Genomic DNA, 16,089 nt, shown 5'->3' on the forward strand with positions numbered 1-16,089 from the left:
TGATAAATTACTTTCTCTTGCAGTGTATCCAGTCCACGGCCCCCCCCTGGCATTTAAGTTAGGTAAAAAAATTTTTGTTTAAACTACAGTCACCACTGCACCCTATGGTTTCTCCTTTTTCTTCCTAACCTTTGGTCGAATGACTGGGGGGTGGAGCTAGAGGGGGAGGTATATGGACAGCTCTGCTGTGTGCTCTCTTTGCCACTTCCTGTAGGTAATGAGAATATCCCACAAGTAAAGGATGAATCCGTGGACTGGATACACCGCAAGAGAAAGTAATTTATCAGGTAAGTATAAATTCTGTTTTGTTAGGGGGGGTTAGGGTAAGACTTAGGTTGAGGGGTTAAGAACTTTAATATAGTGGCGACAACGTTGGGGGCGGCAGATTAGGGTTTAATAAGTGCAAGTAGGTGGCGGCGACATTGGGGACAGCAGAGTAGGGGTTAATAAATTTAATGTAGGTGTCGGTGATGTTGGGGGCAGCAGATTTGGGGTTCATAAGTATAATGTAGGTGGCGGCGGTGTCCGGAGCAGCAGATTAGGAGTTAATAATATAATGTAGGTGTCGGCGATGTCGGGGGCGGCAGATAAGGAGTTAATAAGTGTAAGATTAGGAGTGTTTAGACTTGAGGTTCATGTTAGGGTGTTAGGTGTAGACATAACTTTTCTTTCCCCATAGGAATCAATGGGGCTGCGTTAGGAGCTGAACGCTGCTTTTTTGCAGGTGTTAGGTGTTTTTTCAGCCGGCTCTCTCCCATTGATTCCTATGGGGAAATCGTGCACAAGCACGTTTTACCAGCTCACCGCTAACGTAAGTAGCGCTGGTATTACAGTGAGATGTGGAGTAAAATTTTGCTCTCCGCTCACTTTTCTGCGGCTAAAGCCGGGTTTGTAAAAACCCGTAATACCAGCGTTGTCTGTAGGTGAGCGGTGAGCATAAACTGCTCGTTAGCACCGCACCCCTGTTACCGCAAAACTCTTAATCTAGGCGTAAGTCTATTAATTTGTGATATTTTCATATTTCATTACTCTTGTCCCTTCCTATTAATATTTTTAGTAGTAGATTCCATCACATAGTATAATCTAAGACAATGTATACATATAATCAGTGGATCTATAATTTCATGTCTATCTTCAATGTCTGTTTTTAACAATCCTAGATACATGATATTTCAATCAGTATGTTAACTTTTTTTTAAATTTACAATTGATTACACTATTTACATCTAAAGGGGAAGAGAGTCCACTGCTTCATTCATTACTTTTGGGAATTAAGAACCTGGCCACCAGGAGGAGGCAAAGAAACCCCAGCCAAAGGCTTAAATACCTTCCGCACTTCCCCCATCCCCCAGTCATTTTTTGCCTTTCGTCACAGGAGGTGGCAGAGAGGTGCCAAAGATTCGGAGGTCTCTTATGGAGGGTAGTACTCTTCGCAATGGGACGGGAGTTTTAAGTAGCCCTGTCAGCCTCTCATTGAGAGCATGGGTGAAAGTTTGAGTCCGGAGATGCAGGGAGAGTCTTTCTGCGTAACCATCACAACTCATATTAACAGCTCTTCCAGCAATCGGTGTTGACGAGTTTCGCTGCCTGCTTTCTACTCTCAAGTCCATGTCAGGGGCGATGCTACTACCTGTCACACTTGAAGGGCCGTGTTCCTGTTCCACAGCGTAGATTCTGGTAAGATTGTTTCATTTTTTATTACATAATGATAACACAGAAGACAGGGTCACAGTGTGGCGCCTTTTATCTTTATAGAATCAAGGGTTAATATTCCTAGTAAGGGGATTATTGAACAGGGGGGGTTTATACATGATATTGTTTATTGTTTAATTGCTGTGTTATGTGTGAGATGAGGCTCTGGCAATGTGTGGAACTGTCGGGTTCACTTTTTGCTTTTTGCTCGGCCTTTTTTGGAGCATCTTCTCCTTAATGCAGGTGCGGTCCTGCGAGGCATTCAATGTGACCGGGTGGGGCTTCTCCACTTCCTGTCTGATCTGCGGAGGAGGACACAAAGCGGTTTCTGTAGTCAGAGTCATAGGAGGTGGTGAGTGCCCCGGCCATTGGAGGTTATAAAGATGCCTGTTTATTAAACTATCTAGTCCTTCATAAAAGCGCAAGCTATGGAGGATTCTGATGCGTTAGAGGGTACTCCCTCTTTAACAAAGTCTCATACCTGTGTTTATTGTGAAGCTCAGGTAGACCAACCTGTTCAACTATGTTCCACATACCTTGATAGAGTTGTGACATCTAAAAATAAGAGGATTTCTAGTACTACTGAGCCGTCCACCTCTGAGGGTTCTCCGTCCCGTGAGGTGCATTCCCTGCTTGCATCTCCCATTGCACATGCAGTGCCCCGGGGTCCAACCATTGCTCCTACGGGAGAGATTTGTTGGCTGCCAGATTTTGCGGATCAACTGCCTTTGTCTATGCCTATGGAAAATCCTGAGGGGTTATACGATGACGAGGCCCACTCCGACTCTTCGGAGTCGGAATCCGTGTCTTCTAAAGGAGCCTGGCTTTAGGTTTAAAATGGATCATTTGCGCTTTTTGCTGAAGCAAGTGCTTGTTACTCTGGAGGTTCCGGAACCGAAGCTTCCGTAAGAACCTTCCATTTCTAAGCTGGATAAGGTATATGAGGACAGGGTGGTGCCACAAACCTTCCCGGGTTCCTGTTAAGTTGGCAAATATTATCAAGAATGAATGGGAGCATTTAGGTTCTTCCTTTTCCCCTTCCTCTTCTTTTAAAAAAATGTTCCAGTCCCGGACTCTCAGCTTGAGCTGTGGGGGACCATTCCTAAGGTGGATGGCGCTATCTCCACGCTCACGGACCGGACAGCTATTCCCCTAGAAGATAGTTTGTCGTTTAAAGAGCCCATGGATAAAAAGTTGGAAAACATGTTAAGAAAGATGTTTCAGCACACAGGGTTTGTTTTTCAACCGGCAGCGGCCGTAGCTGCGGTTGCCGGTGCTGCGACATATCGGTCTGAATACCTGTGTAAGATGATCGAGGAGGAGACTTCTATCGACCAGATACAGTATAAGATAAAGGCGCTGAAGGTATCCAATTCTTTTATCTGTGACGCCAATATGCAGATGTAACATTACTGCTCCTTTAAGTGTTTTGCATTCAACCTCACTTTCAATTTCTCCTCCCTTTATAACCCTCATTTGTACTTGGCTCATTGTTTTGTATTATGTAGCTGACTTTGTGTCAAATAGCCTAGCCTCTTATCTTTTTGTCCCAGTACTTCTCTAACAACCATTTGCAGGTTTTCGTTAAGGTTATCATCACCTCCTTGTCTCCAACCTGAGGATTCATCTCCTACAACCTCTTACTGGATTCTCTGTAAGGTTTACCAGGATCGCAACTATCTTCCCTTCTATTCATCCGATCTCAGCTGATCTGTTGGTGACGTCACGAGCGGCCGCTCCATCTGCTTCCGCATACACCACACTGTCAGTGTTAACACAGCTCCGTCTCAACCAGCTCCACGCTGCAACATCACAGTGCTCCAAAACGCCATTACTATCAGCCGGACATCTACTTTAAATTGAGGTATATCCTTTTCGAACATCTACTTAATCCTGAGGTATATCCTTTTGCTACTAAAGGGGATAACTTTAATATTACCTGTGTTACCTTATTGGCCAAATTTATTGAGAGTTAACGAATTGTATTTATTTACGATCTATCTTAAGTTTTCATATACATATGTATTACTCTATTACTGGAGGTCATTACTATTTAACAATATATACTAGTAGTACTCCATTTATCAAGATCAAAAGGCTTATTCAGATTAGTTATTGTTTAAAGCAGTTGAACACTAATGTCTGGAAAAGCAACAACCTTAATCAAAACCAATTAAGAGATATAAACAAACAAAATAGAATTTTTATTTAAGCAGCTAAAGGTTTATTCAATTTTAGTAATAACATTATTCTGGGTTATTACAGCAGATCATTCGCCTGAATTCTAAGGTGTCAGGTTTTTCTGTTTTAGCCCGCAGGGCGCTGTGGCTAAAATATTGGTCTGTGGACATGACTTCTAAGTTGAGGCTGTTGTCCCTGCCTTTTCAAGGAAAGATCCTGTTCGGTCATGGACTGGATTTGATCATATCCACGGTTACGGGAGGCGAGGGAGCTTTCCTGCCGCAGGATAAGAAGGTTAAACCTAAGGGATTTTATTTTTGTCCCTTTCATGCGGACAAGGCCCAGCGCCAGCAGCCCGCCGTGAAAGTGGACCAGTCTAAGGGAATTTGGAAACCTTCTCAGTCTTGGAACAAGTCCAAGCAGAACAAGAAGCACGCCGAGACAAAGTCGGCATGAAGGGGCGGCCCCCGACAGGTCTCTGAACTGAGTAGGGGGCAGGTTGTCTCTATTCTCTGAAGCCTGGTTGCAGGATATTCAGGACCCTTGGGTTCTGGAGGTTGTCGTCCAGGGTTGCAGAATAGGGTTCAGGTCCCTTCCACCCAGGGGCAGATTTCTCTTGTCAAACCTGTCTTTAAGACCAGAAAAGAAAAAAGGCCTTTCTAGAATGTGTGAGGGATCTCTCCTCTCTAGGAGTTATCGTACCAGTACCCCAAGCAGAAAGGGGTCTAGGGTACTATTCAAATCTGTTCCAAAGAAACAGGGCACGTTCCTCCCGATTCTGGACCTAAAGTGTTTAAACAAGTTTCTGGCTGTTCCATCGTTCAAAATGGAAACGATCAGATCCATTTTACCATTTATCCATTTTACCCCTATTTCAAGAGGGGCAGTTCATGACGATAATAGACTTGAAGGATGCCTACCTTCATGTTCCAATTTACAGGGACCACTTCTAGTTCCTAAGATTTGCGTTTCTGGACCAACACCTCCAGTTTGTGGCCCTTGCTTTTGGTCTGGCGTCAGCCCCGAGAGTCTTCACAAAGGTTCTGGGGGCGCTTCTTGCAGTGGCCAGATCCAGGGTCATTGCTGTGGTGCCCTACCTGGATGACATCCTTGTTCAGGCGCCGTCATTCAGTCTTGCAGAGGACCGGTTGGAAGATCAACTCAGGAAAGAGTTCCCTGGTTCCCAGCAACAGGGTGGAGTTCCTGGGCACGAAAATAGACTCTATGTCCATGAAGATATTTCTCACAGATCAGCAACGAAGGAAAATTGTGTCCTTCTGTCTTGCCCTTCAGCCCTCCGCAAACCCTTTAGTGGCCCAGTATATGGAGGTGATCGGGCTCATGGTAGTCATACCATTCGCCAGGTTCCATCTCAGACCTATTCAATTGTGTATGTTTAGTCAGTGGAACAGGGATCATTCATATCTTTTACAGCTGATATCCATGGATGCACAGACTCGGAACTCCCTTTCTTGGTGGATCCGCCCGGAGCAACTGTCCATGGGGACATCCTTCTTGAGACCGTCCTGGGAGATTGTGACCACGGACGCGAGTCTGGCGGGTTGGGGGGTTGTTTGGAGTGCCAGGATGGCACAAGGAAAATGGTCTCAGGAGGAGTCTCTCCTTACGATAAATATCCTTGAACTCAGAGCGATCTACAATGCTCTGAAGGCATGGCCCCCTCTGGGGTCGTTCAACTTCATAAGGTTCCAGACAGACAACATTACCTCGGTGGCTTACATCAACCATCAGGGGGGCACGAGGAGCTCTCTAGCAATGAGGGAGGTGTCTCAGATTCTGGAGTGGGCGGAGTTCCACAGCTGCTCACTCTCAGTGATCCACATTCCGGGTGTGGACAACTGGGAAGCAGACTTTCTCAGCAGGCAAACCTTCCATCTGGGGGAATGGTCTCTTCACCCTGAGGTGTTTGCAGAGATTTGTCTCAGATGGGGGATGCCAGCAATAGATCTCACGGCGTCCATACTCAATTGCAAACTGCCCGAAATGGGTCGAGGGATCCCCAGGCAGAGCTAATAGATGCATTAGCGGTGCCTTGGGGGTTTAGCCTAGTTTACATATTTCCTCCGTTACCACTTCTACCTCGTATAGTGGCACGTATAAAACAGGAGAGAGTGTCGACCATTCTGATTGCTCCTTCATGGCCGCAGAGGACGTGGTTTGCGTATCTGGTAAGGATGTCATCCTCTCCACCGTGGAGGTTACCCTGTCGCAGGGATCTGTTGGAACAGGGTCCTTTTCAAAATCAAAATCTCGATTCTCTGCGGTTGACTGCCTGGAGATTAAACGCTTAATCTTAGCCAAGAGAGGTTTTTCTGAAAGTCTGATTGATACTCTAGTTCAGACAAGGAAGTCAGTCACTCGTTGCATCTACCATAATGTGTGGAGGACGCACTTGTCCTGGTGTGAGAGACATGGATATCCTTGGCACAAGGTGAAGGTATCCAGGATTCTGTCTTTTCTCCAAGATGGTTTTGACAAGGGACTTGCCTCTAGTTCCTTAAAGGGACATATTTCGGCTTTATCAGTTCTGCTGCATAGTAGACTCGCTGAGCTCCCTGACATTCAATATTTTGTTCAGGCTCTGTCTAGAATTAGGCCTGTCTTTAGGAAGTCTGCTCCACAATGGAGCTTAAACTTGGTCCTTAAGGTTCTGCAGAAGGTTCCGTTTGAGCTTATGCATTCTCTTGACATTAAGATTCTGTCCTGATAGGTTCTCTTCCTGTTGGCTATTGCATCGACACACAGAGTATCTGAACTGGCTGCCTTGCAACATGAGCCTCCTTATTTGGTTTTTCATGCGGATAAGGCTGTTCTTTGCACGGGCTTGGGTTTTCTTCCCAAGGTGGTGTCTAACCGTATTATCAATCAGGAAATAGTCATTCCTTCTTTGTGTCCTAATCCTTCTTCTTCTAAGGAGAGGTTACTTCATAATCTGGATGTAGTTCGTGCCTTAAAGTTCTATCTTCAGACTACAAAGGATTTTAGACAATCTACATCTCTTTTTGTGGTGTATTCAGGGAAGCGCAGGGGACAGATGACTTCTGCTACTTCTTTGTTCTTTTGGCTCAGGAGCTTGATCCGCCTGGCCTATGAGACAGTGGGACATAAGCCTCCTCAGAGGATAACGGCTCATTCCACTAGAGTGGTGGCTTTGTCTTGGGCCTTCAAGAATGAGGCCTCTATGGAGTAGATTTGTAAGGCAGCTACTTGGTCCTCCTTACGCACTTTTAGAAAGTTTTACAAATTTGAAGTTTTTGCTTCTGCGGAAGCTGTTTTTGGGAGAAAGGTTCTACAGGCTGTGGTGCCCTCAGATTAAGGGTCTGCCTTTTTACCCACCCAGTTTCATTCAGTGTCCTCTAAAGCTTGGGTATATGTTTCCCAAAAGTAATGAATGAAGCTGTGGACTCTCCTTCCCTTTAGATGGAAAACATAAATTATGCTTACCTGATAATTTAATTTCCATCGTGGGGAGGAGAGTCCACGGCTCCCAACCGTAACTCCGGTGGGCGGACCTAAAAATTTTTTTCTGGCACCATTTATACCCTGATATTTCTCCTACTTTTCCTTGTTCCCTCGGCAGAATGACTGGGGGATGAGGGGAGTGGGGGAGGTATTTAAGCCTTTGACTGGGGTGTCTTTGCCTCCTCCTGGTGGCCAGGTTCTTAGTTCCCAAAATTAATGTATGAAGCTGTAGACTCTCCTCCCCACAATGAAAATTAAATTATCAGGTAAGCATAATTTATGTTTTTTATAAAGCCAGGAATTCATATGTCTTGGTTATTTGTTAACGAGTCCAGTCCAAATCCATTTGTCCATAAAAGTTAGACAGGATTGTGTATTCAATCTCAATAACACTATTTCCGTTCTCATTGGCTAGCTATTGTTTTAGTGTTGTGGATGTAAATAGCCCAGATAGAATATTCGTCTACAGGGCCATATAACACATCTATCTTTATTGTTTTAGCTCTGCCAATGTGGAGTTTTAATCCTGATGATTGCTGAATCAAAGAATTTCAAGAAAATCAAATCATTTTAACTCTGATTGTTCTGATTTAAGTAGTCATTTTGTCAGTTGTCTGGAAATAATATTTATATTTTAGAAAATATATGTTTGATGGCTTTTGCACACAAAAGTTCGGACATACCCTAATCCTCTGTTCCAACACCACCGCCACAATTACCCTAACCCCTCTGTACCAACCCCACCTCCACAAATACCCTAACCACTCTGTACCAAACTCTACCACCACAAATACCCTAACCCCTCTGTACCAACCCCACCACCACAAATACCCTAACTCTTCTGTACTAACCCCCACCGCCACAAATACCCTGACTATTCTGTACCAACCGCCAGTACCACAAATACCATAACCCCTCTGTACCAACCCCCACCTCCACATAAACCCTAACCCCTCTGCACCAACCCCCACTGCCACAGATACCCCAACCCCCTGTACCAACCCCACTGCCACAAATACCCTAACCCCTCTGTACCAACCCCTACTGCCACAAATATCCTAACCCCTCTGTACTAACTCCCACTGCCACAAATACCCTAACCCCTCTATACCAATCCCCACCGCCACAAATACCCTAACCCCTCTGTACCAAATGCTACCACCACAAATACCTTAACTCCACTGCCCCAACTCCACCACCCCAAAAACCCTAACCACTCTGGTCCAAACTCTACCACCACAATTACCCTAACCCCTCTGTCCCATCCCCACCACCACAAATACCCTAACCATTCTTTTCTAACACTACCACACAAATACCTTAACCACTCTGTTTCACCACTACTGCTACAAATACATCTAACCCCTCTGTACCAAACTCTACACCAACAAACACCCTAACCCCTCTGTACCAAATGCTACCACCACAAATTACCTTAACTCCTCTGCCCCAACCCCACCATTACAATTACCATAACTACTATGTACCAATCACTACCACCACAAATACCCTAACCCCTCTGTCCAATCTCCACCACCACAAATAACCTAACCACTCTGTTCCAACATTACCACACAAATACCTTAACCATTCTATCTCAATCCAACCATCACAGACATATCCTAAATACTCTGTTCTAACACTACCGCACAAATATCTTAACCACTCTGTTCCAACACTACTGCCACAAATACATCTAACCACTCTGTTCCAACACCACCATCACAAATACCTTAACCACTCTGTTCCAACTCTACTGACACAAATACATCTAACCACTCTGTTACAACACCACCAACACAAATACCTTAATCACTCTGTTCTCAACCCCACTACTACAAGTACCCTAACCACTCTATGCCAACTTCCACCACCATATGTACCAAAACTACTCTGTCCCAATGGCACCACCACAAATATCCTAACCCCTCTGTCCCAAACTCCACCACCACAAGTACCCAAACTACTCTGTCCCAATGGCACCACCACAAATACCCTAACCACTCTGTCTCAAACCCCACTACCAAAAATACCCTAACCCCTCTGTACCAAACTCTACCACCACAAATACCCTAACCCCTCTGTCTCAAACCCCACTACCAAAAATACCCTAACCCCTCTGTACCAAACTCTACCACCACAAATACCCTAACCCCTCTGTACCAAACTCTACCACCACAAATATCCTAACCCCTCTGTACCATGCTCTACCACCACGAATACCCTAACCCCTTTGTCCCAAACTCCACCACCACAAGTACCCATACTACTCTGTCCCAATGGCACCACCACAAATACCTTAACCACTCTGTTTCACCACTACTGCTACAAATACATCTAACCTCTCTGTACCAAACTCTACACCAACAAACACCCTAACCCCTCTGTACCAAATGCTACCACCACAAATTACCTTAACTCCTCTGCCCCAACCCCACCATTACAATTACCATAACTACTCTGTACCAATCACTACCACCACAAATACCCTAACCCCTCTGTCCAATCTCCACCACCACAAATAACCTAACCACTCTGTTCCAACATTACCACACAAATACCTTAACCATTCTATCTCAATCCAACCATCACAGACATATCCTAAATACTCTGTTCTAACACTACCGCACAAATATCTTAACCACTCTGTTCCAACACTACTTCCACAAATACATCTAACCACTCTGTTCAAACACCACCATCACAAATACCTTAACCACTCTGTTCCAACTCTACTGACACAAATACATCTAACCACTCTGTTCCAACACCACCAACACAAATACCTTAATCACTCTGTTCTCAACCCCACTACTACAAGTACCCTAACCACTCTATGCCAACTTCCACCACCATATGTACCAAAACTACTCTGTCCCAATGGCACCACCACGAATATCCTAACCCCTCTGTCCCAAACTCCACCACCACAAGTACCCAAACTACTCTGTCCCAATGGCACCACCACAAATACCCTAACCCCTCTGTACCAAACTCTACCACCACAAATACCCTAACCCCTCTGTACCAAACTATACCACCACAAATATCCTAACCCCTCTGTACCATGCTCTACCACCACGAATACCCTAACCCCTTTGTCCCAAACTCCACCACCACAAGTACCCATACTACTCTGTCCCAATGGCACCACCACAAATACCCTAACCACTCTGTCTCAAAGCCCACTACCAAAAATACCCTAACCCCTCTGTACCAAACTCTACCACCTCAAATATCCTAACCCCTCTGTACCAAGCTCTACCACCACGAATACCCTAACCCCTTTGTACGAAACTCTACCACCACAAATACCCCAACCCCTCTGTCCCAAACCCACCACCACAAACCTGAACCCTCTACAAATAGTAAAATAAAACTTCAACCTTGCCAACTGCAGTACCCTATAATGACTGAACCAATCCCTCAACTGCAATTAACTGACTGCTTTTATGCTCCTCCAGCTATAATGACTTTCATGAACTTTCCCACTGCAATATCCAACTTTCAAGACAAAGTAAATGAAAATTGTCCATGATAAAGAAGTAAGCATGCTGACTTAAAGGATGCAAAATCCACAAAGCTTTATTTGATGATTCCGAAAGAACATACACTTTTAAACAACTTCCAATTTTACCTATATTATTAAATTTGCTTCAGTCTCTTGGTATCCTTTGTTAGGTCAGGAGCAGCAGTGCACTACCTGGGAGCTAGCTGCTGATTGGTGGCTGCACATATATGCTTCTTGTCATTGACTCACCCAAAGTATTCATATAGCTACCACATTGCCGCTCCATTTAACAAAATATACCAATAAAATGAAGCAAAGTTGATAATTGAAGTAAATTGGAAAGTTGTTTAAAATTGCAATGCTCTTTTTGAATCATGAAAGAATAAAATTGTGTTTTATGTCCCTTTAATATCAAATATATATACAACCATGGCGAATTGATTATACATTAATTATAATTATTTTATTAAATGAATATGCTTTATTATATTTCTACAGGGAAATGAAAAATACAATTATTAATCTTTTACATTAAAAGGATAGTATACTTGATTTTGTATTGTTTATAAAGAGAGATAATATCTTTACTAACCATTCCCCAGCTTTGTACAACAAACATCACTGTCTGTAGAGGCTTAGAGATAAATTAAAGTTAAATATTTTGTTCCTACAGATCACCAGAGGTCCATTATTAATGCTATACAGGGACCTCAGGTTTGGACCAATGGAGAAAAAGTTTGTCTGTATTTAACAGCCTCTTACTGCACTAAGGATGTGATGGTGACCTGGATTATAACAGAGAGAGATGGCAGCGTATGGGAAATACCTGACACAGTAACAGAACAGACCAGCAATACAAATAGATTGTCTAGTGGATATGAAGCAACAAGGGAAAGCACAGATAAGTCAGACAAAGAGGGGCTTCTAGACATTGTGAGTTGTCTGACAGTTGTACCCTCTGTGTCTAAACATTCAGCAATGACTCTGGCATGTAAAGTCATCTGTGAAGGAGAAGTGAAGGAAAAACAATATACATTACAATCTATTCATGGTAAGTATCATGTATTCACTAACCAACCTACTGAAATGTGCAAAATCAAAACTGTCTAGTTGTATAAATAAACAACTTGCTTTTTTTCTAAGAGGAGACAGGATTTAAAGGGACATGAAAGTCAAAATCAACTCTTAGGGGGTCTATTTATTATTGTGCGGACGAACATGATACAATGTAGCGTACCATGTCCGCCACACATCAATAAATGCAGACAGCATACGCTGTCTACATTTATCATTGCACCAACAGTTCATGTGCAATGCTGCCCCTGCAAATTTTGCAGTTGCTTTTAACTTGTTTTAAAAATTGCTCTTGACAAAGACGTTTACAGACGTTGAAACGCGTAGAGCTAAATAAAATCTTAATTTGGAATATTTTTTCCTTTTTTGCTGTGACAGCCGGTAGTCGAATATTAATGAAGTAAGTTACTACTTATTTTGTTATCTTCATTTGGATACACTGTTTATGGAGTTTTCATTTCACTCCCAGTCCATTTAAGCACCAGGAGAGGATACCTGAGGGAGACACTCCTAACAAGTGGATATCATGCAACTTAAGGAGTGAGTATACTGCACCATATTCACTGAGTCTTAATACATACAAGTCTCCTTCTCTTTGTTATCAGAGGAAACGATATATTCCAGAGACCAGCGCCATCTACCTTTGTTTTGTTCTACTATCATACAGTCCTTGGGGAGAGACTGAAAGAAGGCAGCGGTCATTCTATATAAGGAGAGTATTGGTTCTCAGTCCATTTGTGACAGATATTTGTTTACCATCTCTGTACACACTTTTTTCTGTATCTTTTTCTATTGTCCATATTAAAAGCGCAAGCTATGGAGGACTCTGATACGTTAGCGGGTACTTCCTCTTTGTCTAAATCTCATGCCTGTGTTTATTGTGAGGAGGCTACGGTATACCTGCCTGCTCAATTATGTTCCACATGCCTTGATAAAATAGTGATATCTGAAAAGAACAAGATGTTAAGTACCACTGAGCCGTCCACCTCTGAGGGGTCTCCGTCCCGCGACGTGCGTTCCCTACATGCATTTCCAATTACACATGCAGCTCCCCAGTGCACTACTAATTCTCCTGCGGGAGGGGCCCTGTGGCTGCCAGTTTTTGCTGATCATTTGCAAACAGCGGTGTCTGCGGCCTTCAGTGCTTTACCTTGCTCGGCCAAATGCAAGCGAAAGGTTAAACATTACTATCCTTCCCAGGGGTCATCTACTCCGTTGGATGTATCTGATAGATTATCCGATGATGAAGAGGATTCCGAGACTTCAGAAGACTCTCTCTCTGGGTCGGAATCTGCAGCCTCTAAACCTCCGGCTGCGGAGGAACCAGACTTTAGGTTTAGGATGGAGTACTTACGCTTTTTATTAAAGGAGGTGTTGGCTACTCTTGATGTTCTGGAACAGGAGTTACCCGCAGAACCTTCTATCCCTAAACTTGATAAAGTTTATGAGGACAGGGTAGTCCCCTAGACTTTCCCGGTTCCCGTTAAGATGGCAAATATAATTAAGAATGAATGGGAGAGGCTTGGTTCTTCTTTCGCCCCTTCTTCTTCGTTTTAAAAATTGTTTCCGGTTCCTGACTCTCAGCTAGAATTGTGAGGGTCTGTCCCTAAGGTGGATTGAGCTATCTCCACGCTCGCTAAGCGCACCACTATCCCGCTAGAGGATAGTTTGTCATTTAAGGAGCCCATGGATAACAAATTAAAGACCCTGTTAAGAAAGATGTTTCAGCACACAGGGTTTTTGTTTCAGCCTGCAGCTGCGGTCGCTGCGGTAGCGGGATCCGCTACCTATTGGTGTGACTCTCTGTCAGATATGATCAAGGTGGAAACTCTCCTCGATCAGATACAAGAAAGAATTGAGGCCCTGAGGGTAGCTAATTCGTTCATCTGTGATGCAAATATGCAGATTATTCGCTTGAATGCCAAGACATCAGGCTTTTCTGTTCTGGCCCAGAGGGCTCTGTGGTTGAAGTTGTGGTCTGCTCACATGACGTCTAAATCTAGATTACTTTCCCTTCCTTTTAAGGGGAAGGTTCTTTTCAGTCCAGGCTTGGACTCCATCACATCCACGGTCAAAGGGGGCAAGGGTGCCTTCCTACCGCAGGATAAGAAGAATAAGCCTAAGGGTCCTAATTTTCCTCCCTTTCACTCGGACAAGTCCCAACAACAGCAGCTTGCCGCAAAGTCCAAGCAGTCCAAGGGATCTTGGAAGCCATCTCAGTCTTGGAGTAAAGCCAAGCAGAACAAGAAGCCCGCCGAGACAAAATCGGCATGAAGGGACAGCCCCCGATCCGTCTCTGGATCGCGTAGGGGGCAGATTATTTATTTTCGCTGAGGTTTGGATGGAAAACGTACAGGATCCTTGGGTTCTGGAAGTCATTGCCCAAGGTTACAGGATAGAATTCAAAACTCACCCTCCCAGGGGCAGATTCCTCTTGTCAAATCTATCGTCAAGACCAGAGAAATGAGATGCCTTTCTAGAGTGTGTGAGGGATCTCTACTCTCTAGGAATAGTTGTTTCTGTACCTCTAGCAAAGAGAGGTCTAGGGTACTATTCAAATCTTGTTGTGGTCCCAAAGAAGAAGGGCATGTTTCGCCCAATTCTAGACCTAAAGTGCTTAAACAAGTTTCTGTCAGTCCCATCGTTCAAGATGGAGACGTTAAGGTCTATTCTGCCCTTGGTTCAAGAGGGACAGTTCATGCCCACGATAGACTTGAAGGACACTTATCTTCATGTGCCAATACACAAGGATCACTTCAAGTTCCTAAGATTCGCTTTTCTGGACCAGCACTTCCAGTTTGTAGCTCTTCCATTTGGTCTGGCTACTGCCCCAAGAGTCTTTACGAAGGTTCTGGGAGCTCTGCTTGCGGTGGCGAGTTCCAGAGGTATTACAGTATCACCATATCTAGACGACATCCTGGACCAGGCTCCGTCCTGCCGGCTGGTAGAGGACCATTCGAGAGCTCTTCTACTTAGATCTCATGGATGGAAGATAAACTCAGGAAAGAGTTCCCTGATTCCCAGTACCAGAGTGGAGTTCCTGGGCACGATAATAGTGTCCATATCCATAAAGATATTCCTGATAGACCATAGAAGCTGCAAGATTGCCTCCTGCTGTCTGACCCTTCTGACCTCCTCAAGGCTATCTGTGGCCTGGTGTATGGAGGTGATTGGGCTCATGGTCCCCAGCAGAGATGTAATTCCATACGCCAGGTTCCGTCTCAGACCTCTTCAGTTGTGCATGCTGAGACAATAGAATGGCGATCACTCAGATCTATCCCAACAGATCTCTCTGGACACACGGGCGAGAGAACCCCTCTCTTGGTGGCTGTGTCCGGATTGGCAGTTCCAGGGGACATCCTTCCTGAGAACAACATCCTGGGAGATTGTGATGACGGACGTGAGCCTTTCAGGATGGGGAGCTGTTTTGTGGTGCCAGGAAGGCACCGGGCAGGTGGAATCTAGAGGAGTCGCTTCTCCTGATCAACATCGTGGAACTTCACGCAATCTTAAATGCTCTGAGGGCTTGGCCCCTTCTGGGTTCATCCCAGTTCATCAAATTCCAGTCGGACAACATTACCTTGGTGGCTTACATCAACCATCAGGGGGAAACGAGAAGCTCCCTAGCCATGAGGGAAGTTTCTCAGATTGTAGAATGATCAGACACCCACAACTGCTCGCTTTCAGTGATCCACATTCCGGGTGTGGACAACTGAGAAGCGGATTTTGTCAGCAGACAATCCTTTCATCCGGGGGAATGGTCTCTCCATCCAGAGGTGTTTGCGGAAATCTGCAACAGATGGGGGACGCCGGAGATAGATCTCATGGCATACAGACTCAATTCCAAGCTACTCAGATAAGGGTCGCAGTCCAGGGATCCCCAATCAGCGCTGGTAGATGCCTTAGCAGTGCCTTGGGGGGGTTCATCCTAGTTTACATATTTCCACCGCTACCACTTCTTCCTTGAGGAGTGGCCCGCATCAAGCAAGAGCAATCATCGACTATTCTGGTTGCTCCATCGTGACCGCGCAGAATCTGGTTTGCAGATCTGGTGGGGATATCGTCTCCACCATGGAGGTTACCTTGTTGCAGGGATCTTCTGGTACAGGGTCATTTTGTTCATCAAAATCTAGATTCTCTGAGGCTGA

The 16,089-nt window shown here is 44.7% G+C and overlaps 1 protein-coding gene across 1 annotated transcript in view; it reads left to right on the forward strand.

Annotated features, from left to right (window-relative positions):
* LOC128641937 (uncharacterized) overlaps positions 1 to 16,089 on the forward strand; it is a 469,590-nt gene that overhangs the window by 257,755 nt on the left and 195,746 nt on the right. The window contains exon 13 of the mRNA XM_053694531.1: positions 11,541 to 11,918. Coding sequence (XP_053550506.1) covers positions 11,541 to 11,918 — 378 coding nt within the window. The remainder of the gene's footprint in view (positions 1 to 11,540; positions 11,919 to 16,089) is intronic.

This window comes from Bombina bombina, chromosome 11 (genome assembly GCF_027579735.1).
Source record: "Bombina bombina isolate aBomBom1 chromosome 11, aBomBom1.pri, whole genome shotgun sequence".
In the NCBI taxonomy this organism is placed as follows: Eukaryota; Metazoa; Chordata; class Amphibia; order Anura; family Bombinatoridae; genus Bombina; species Bombina bombina.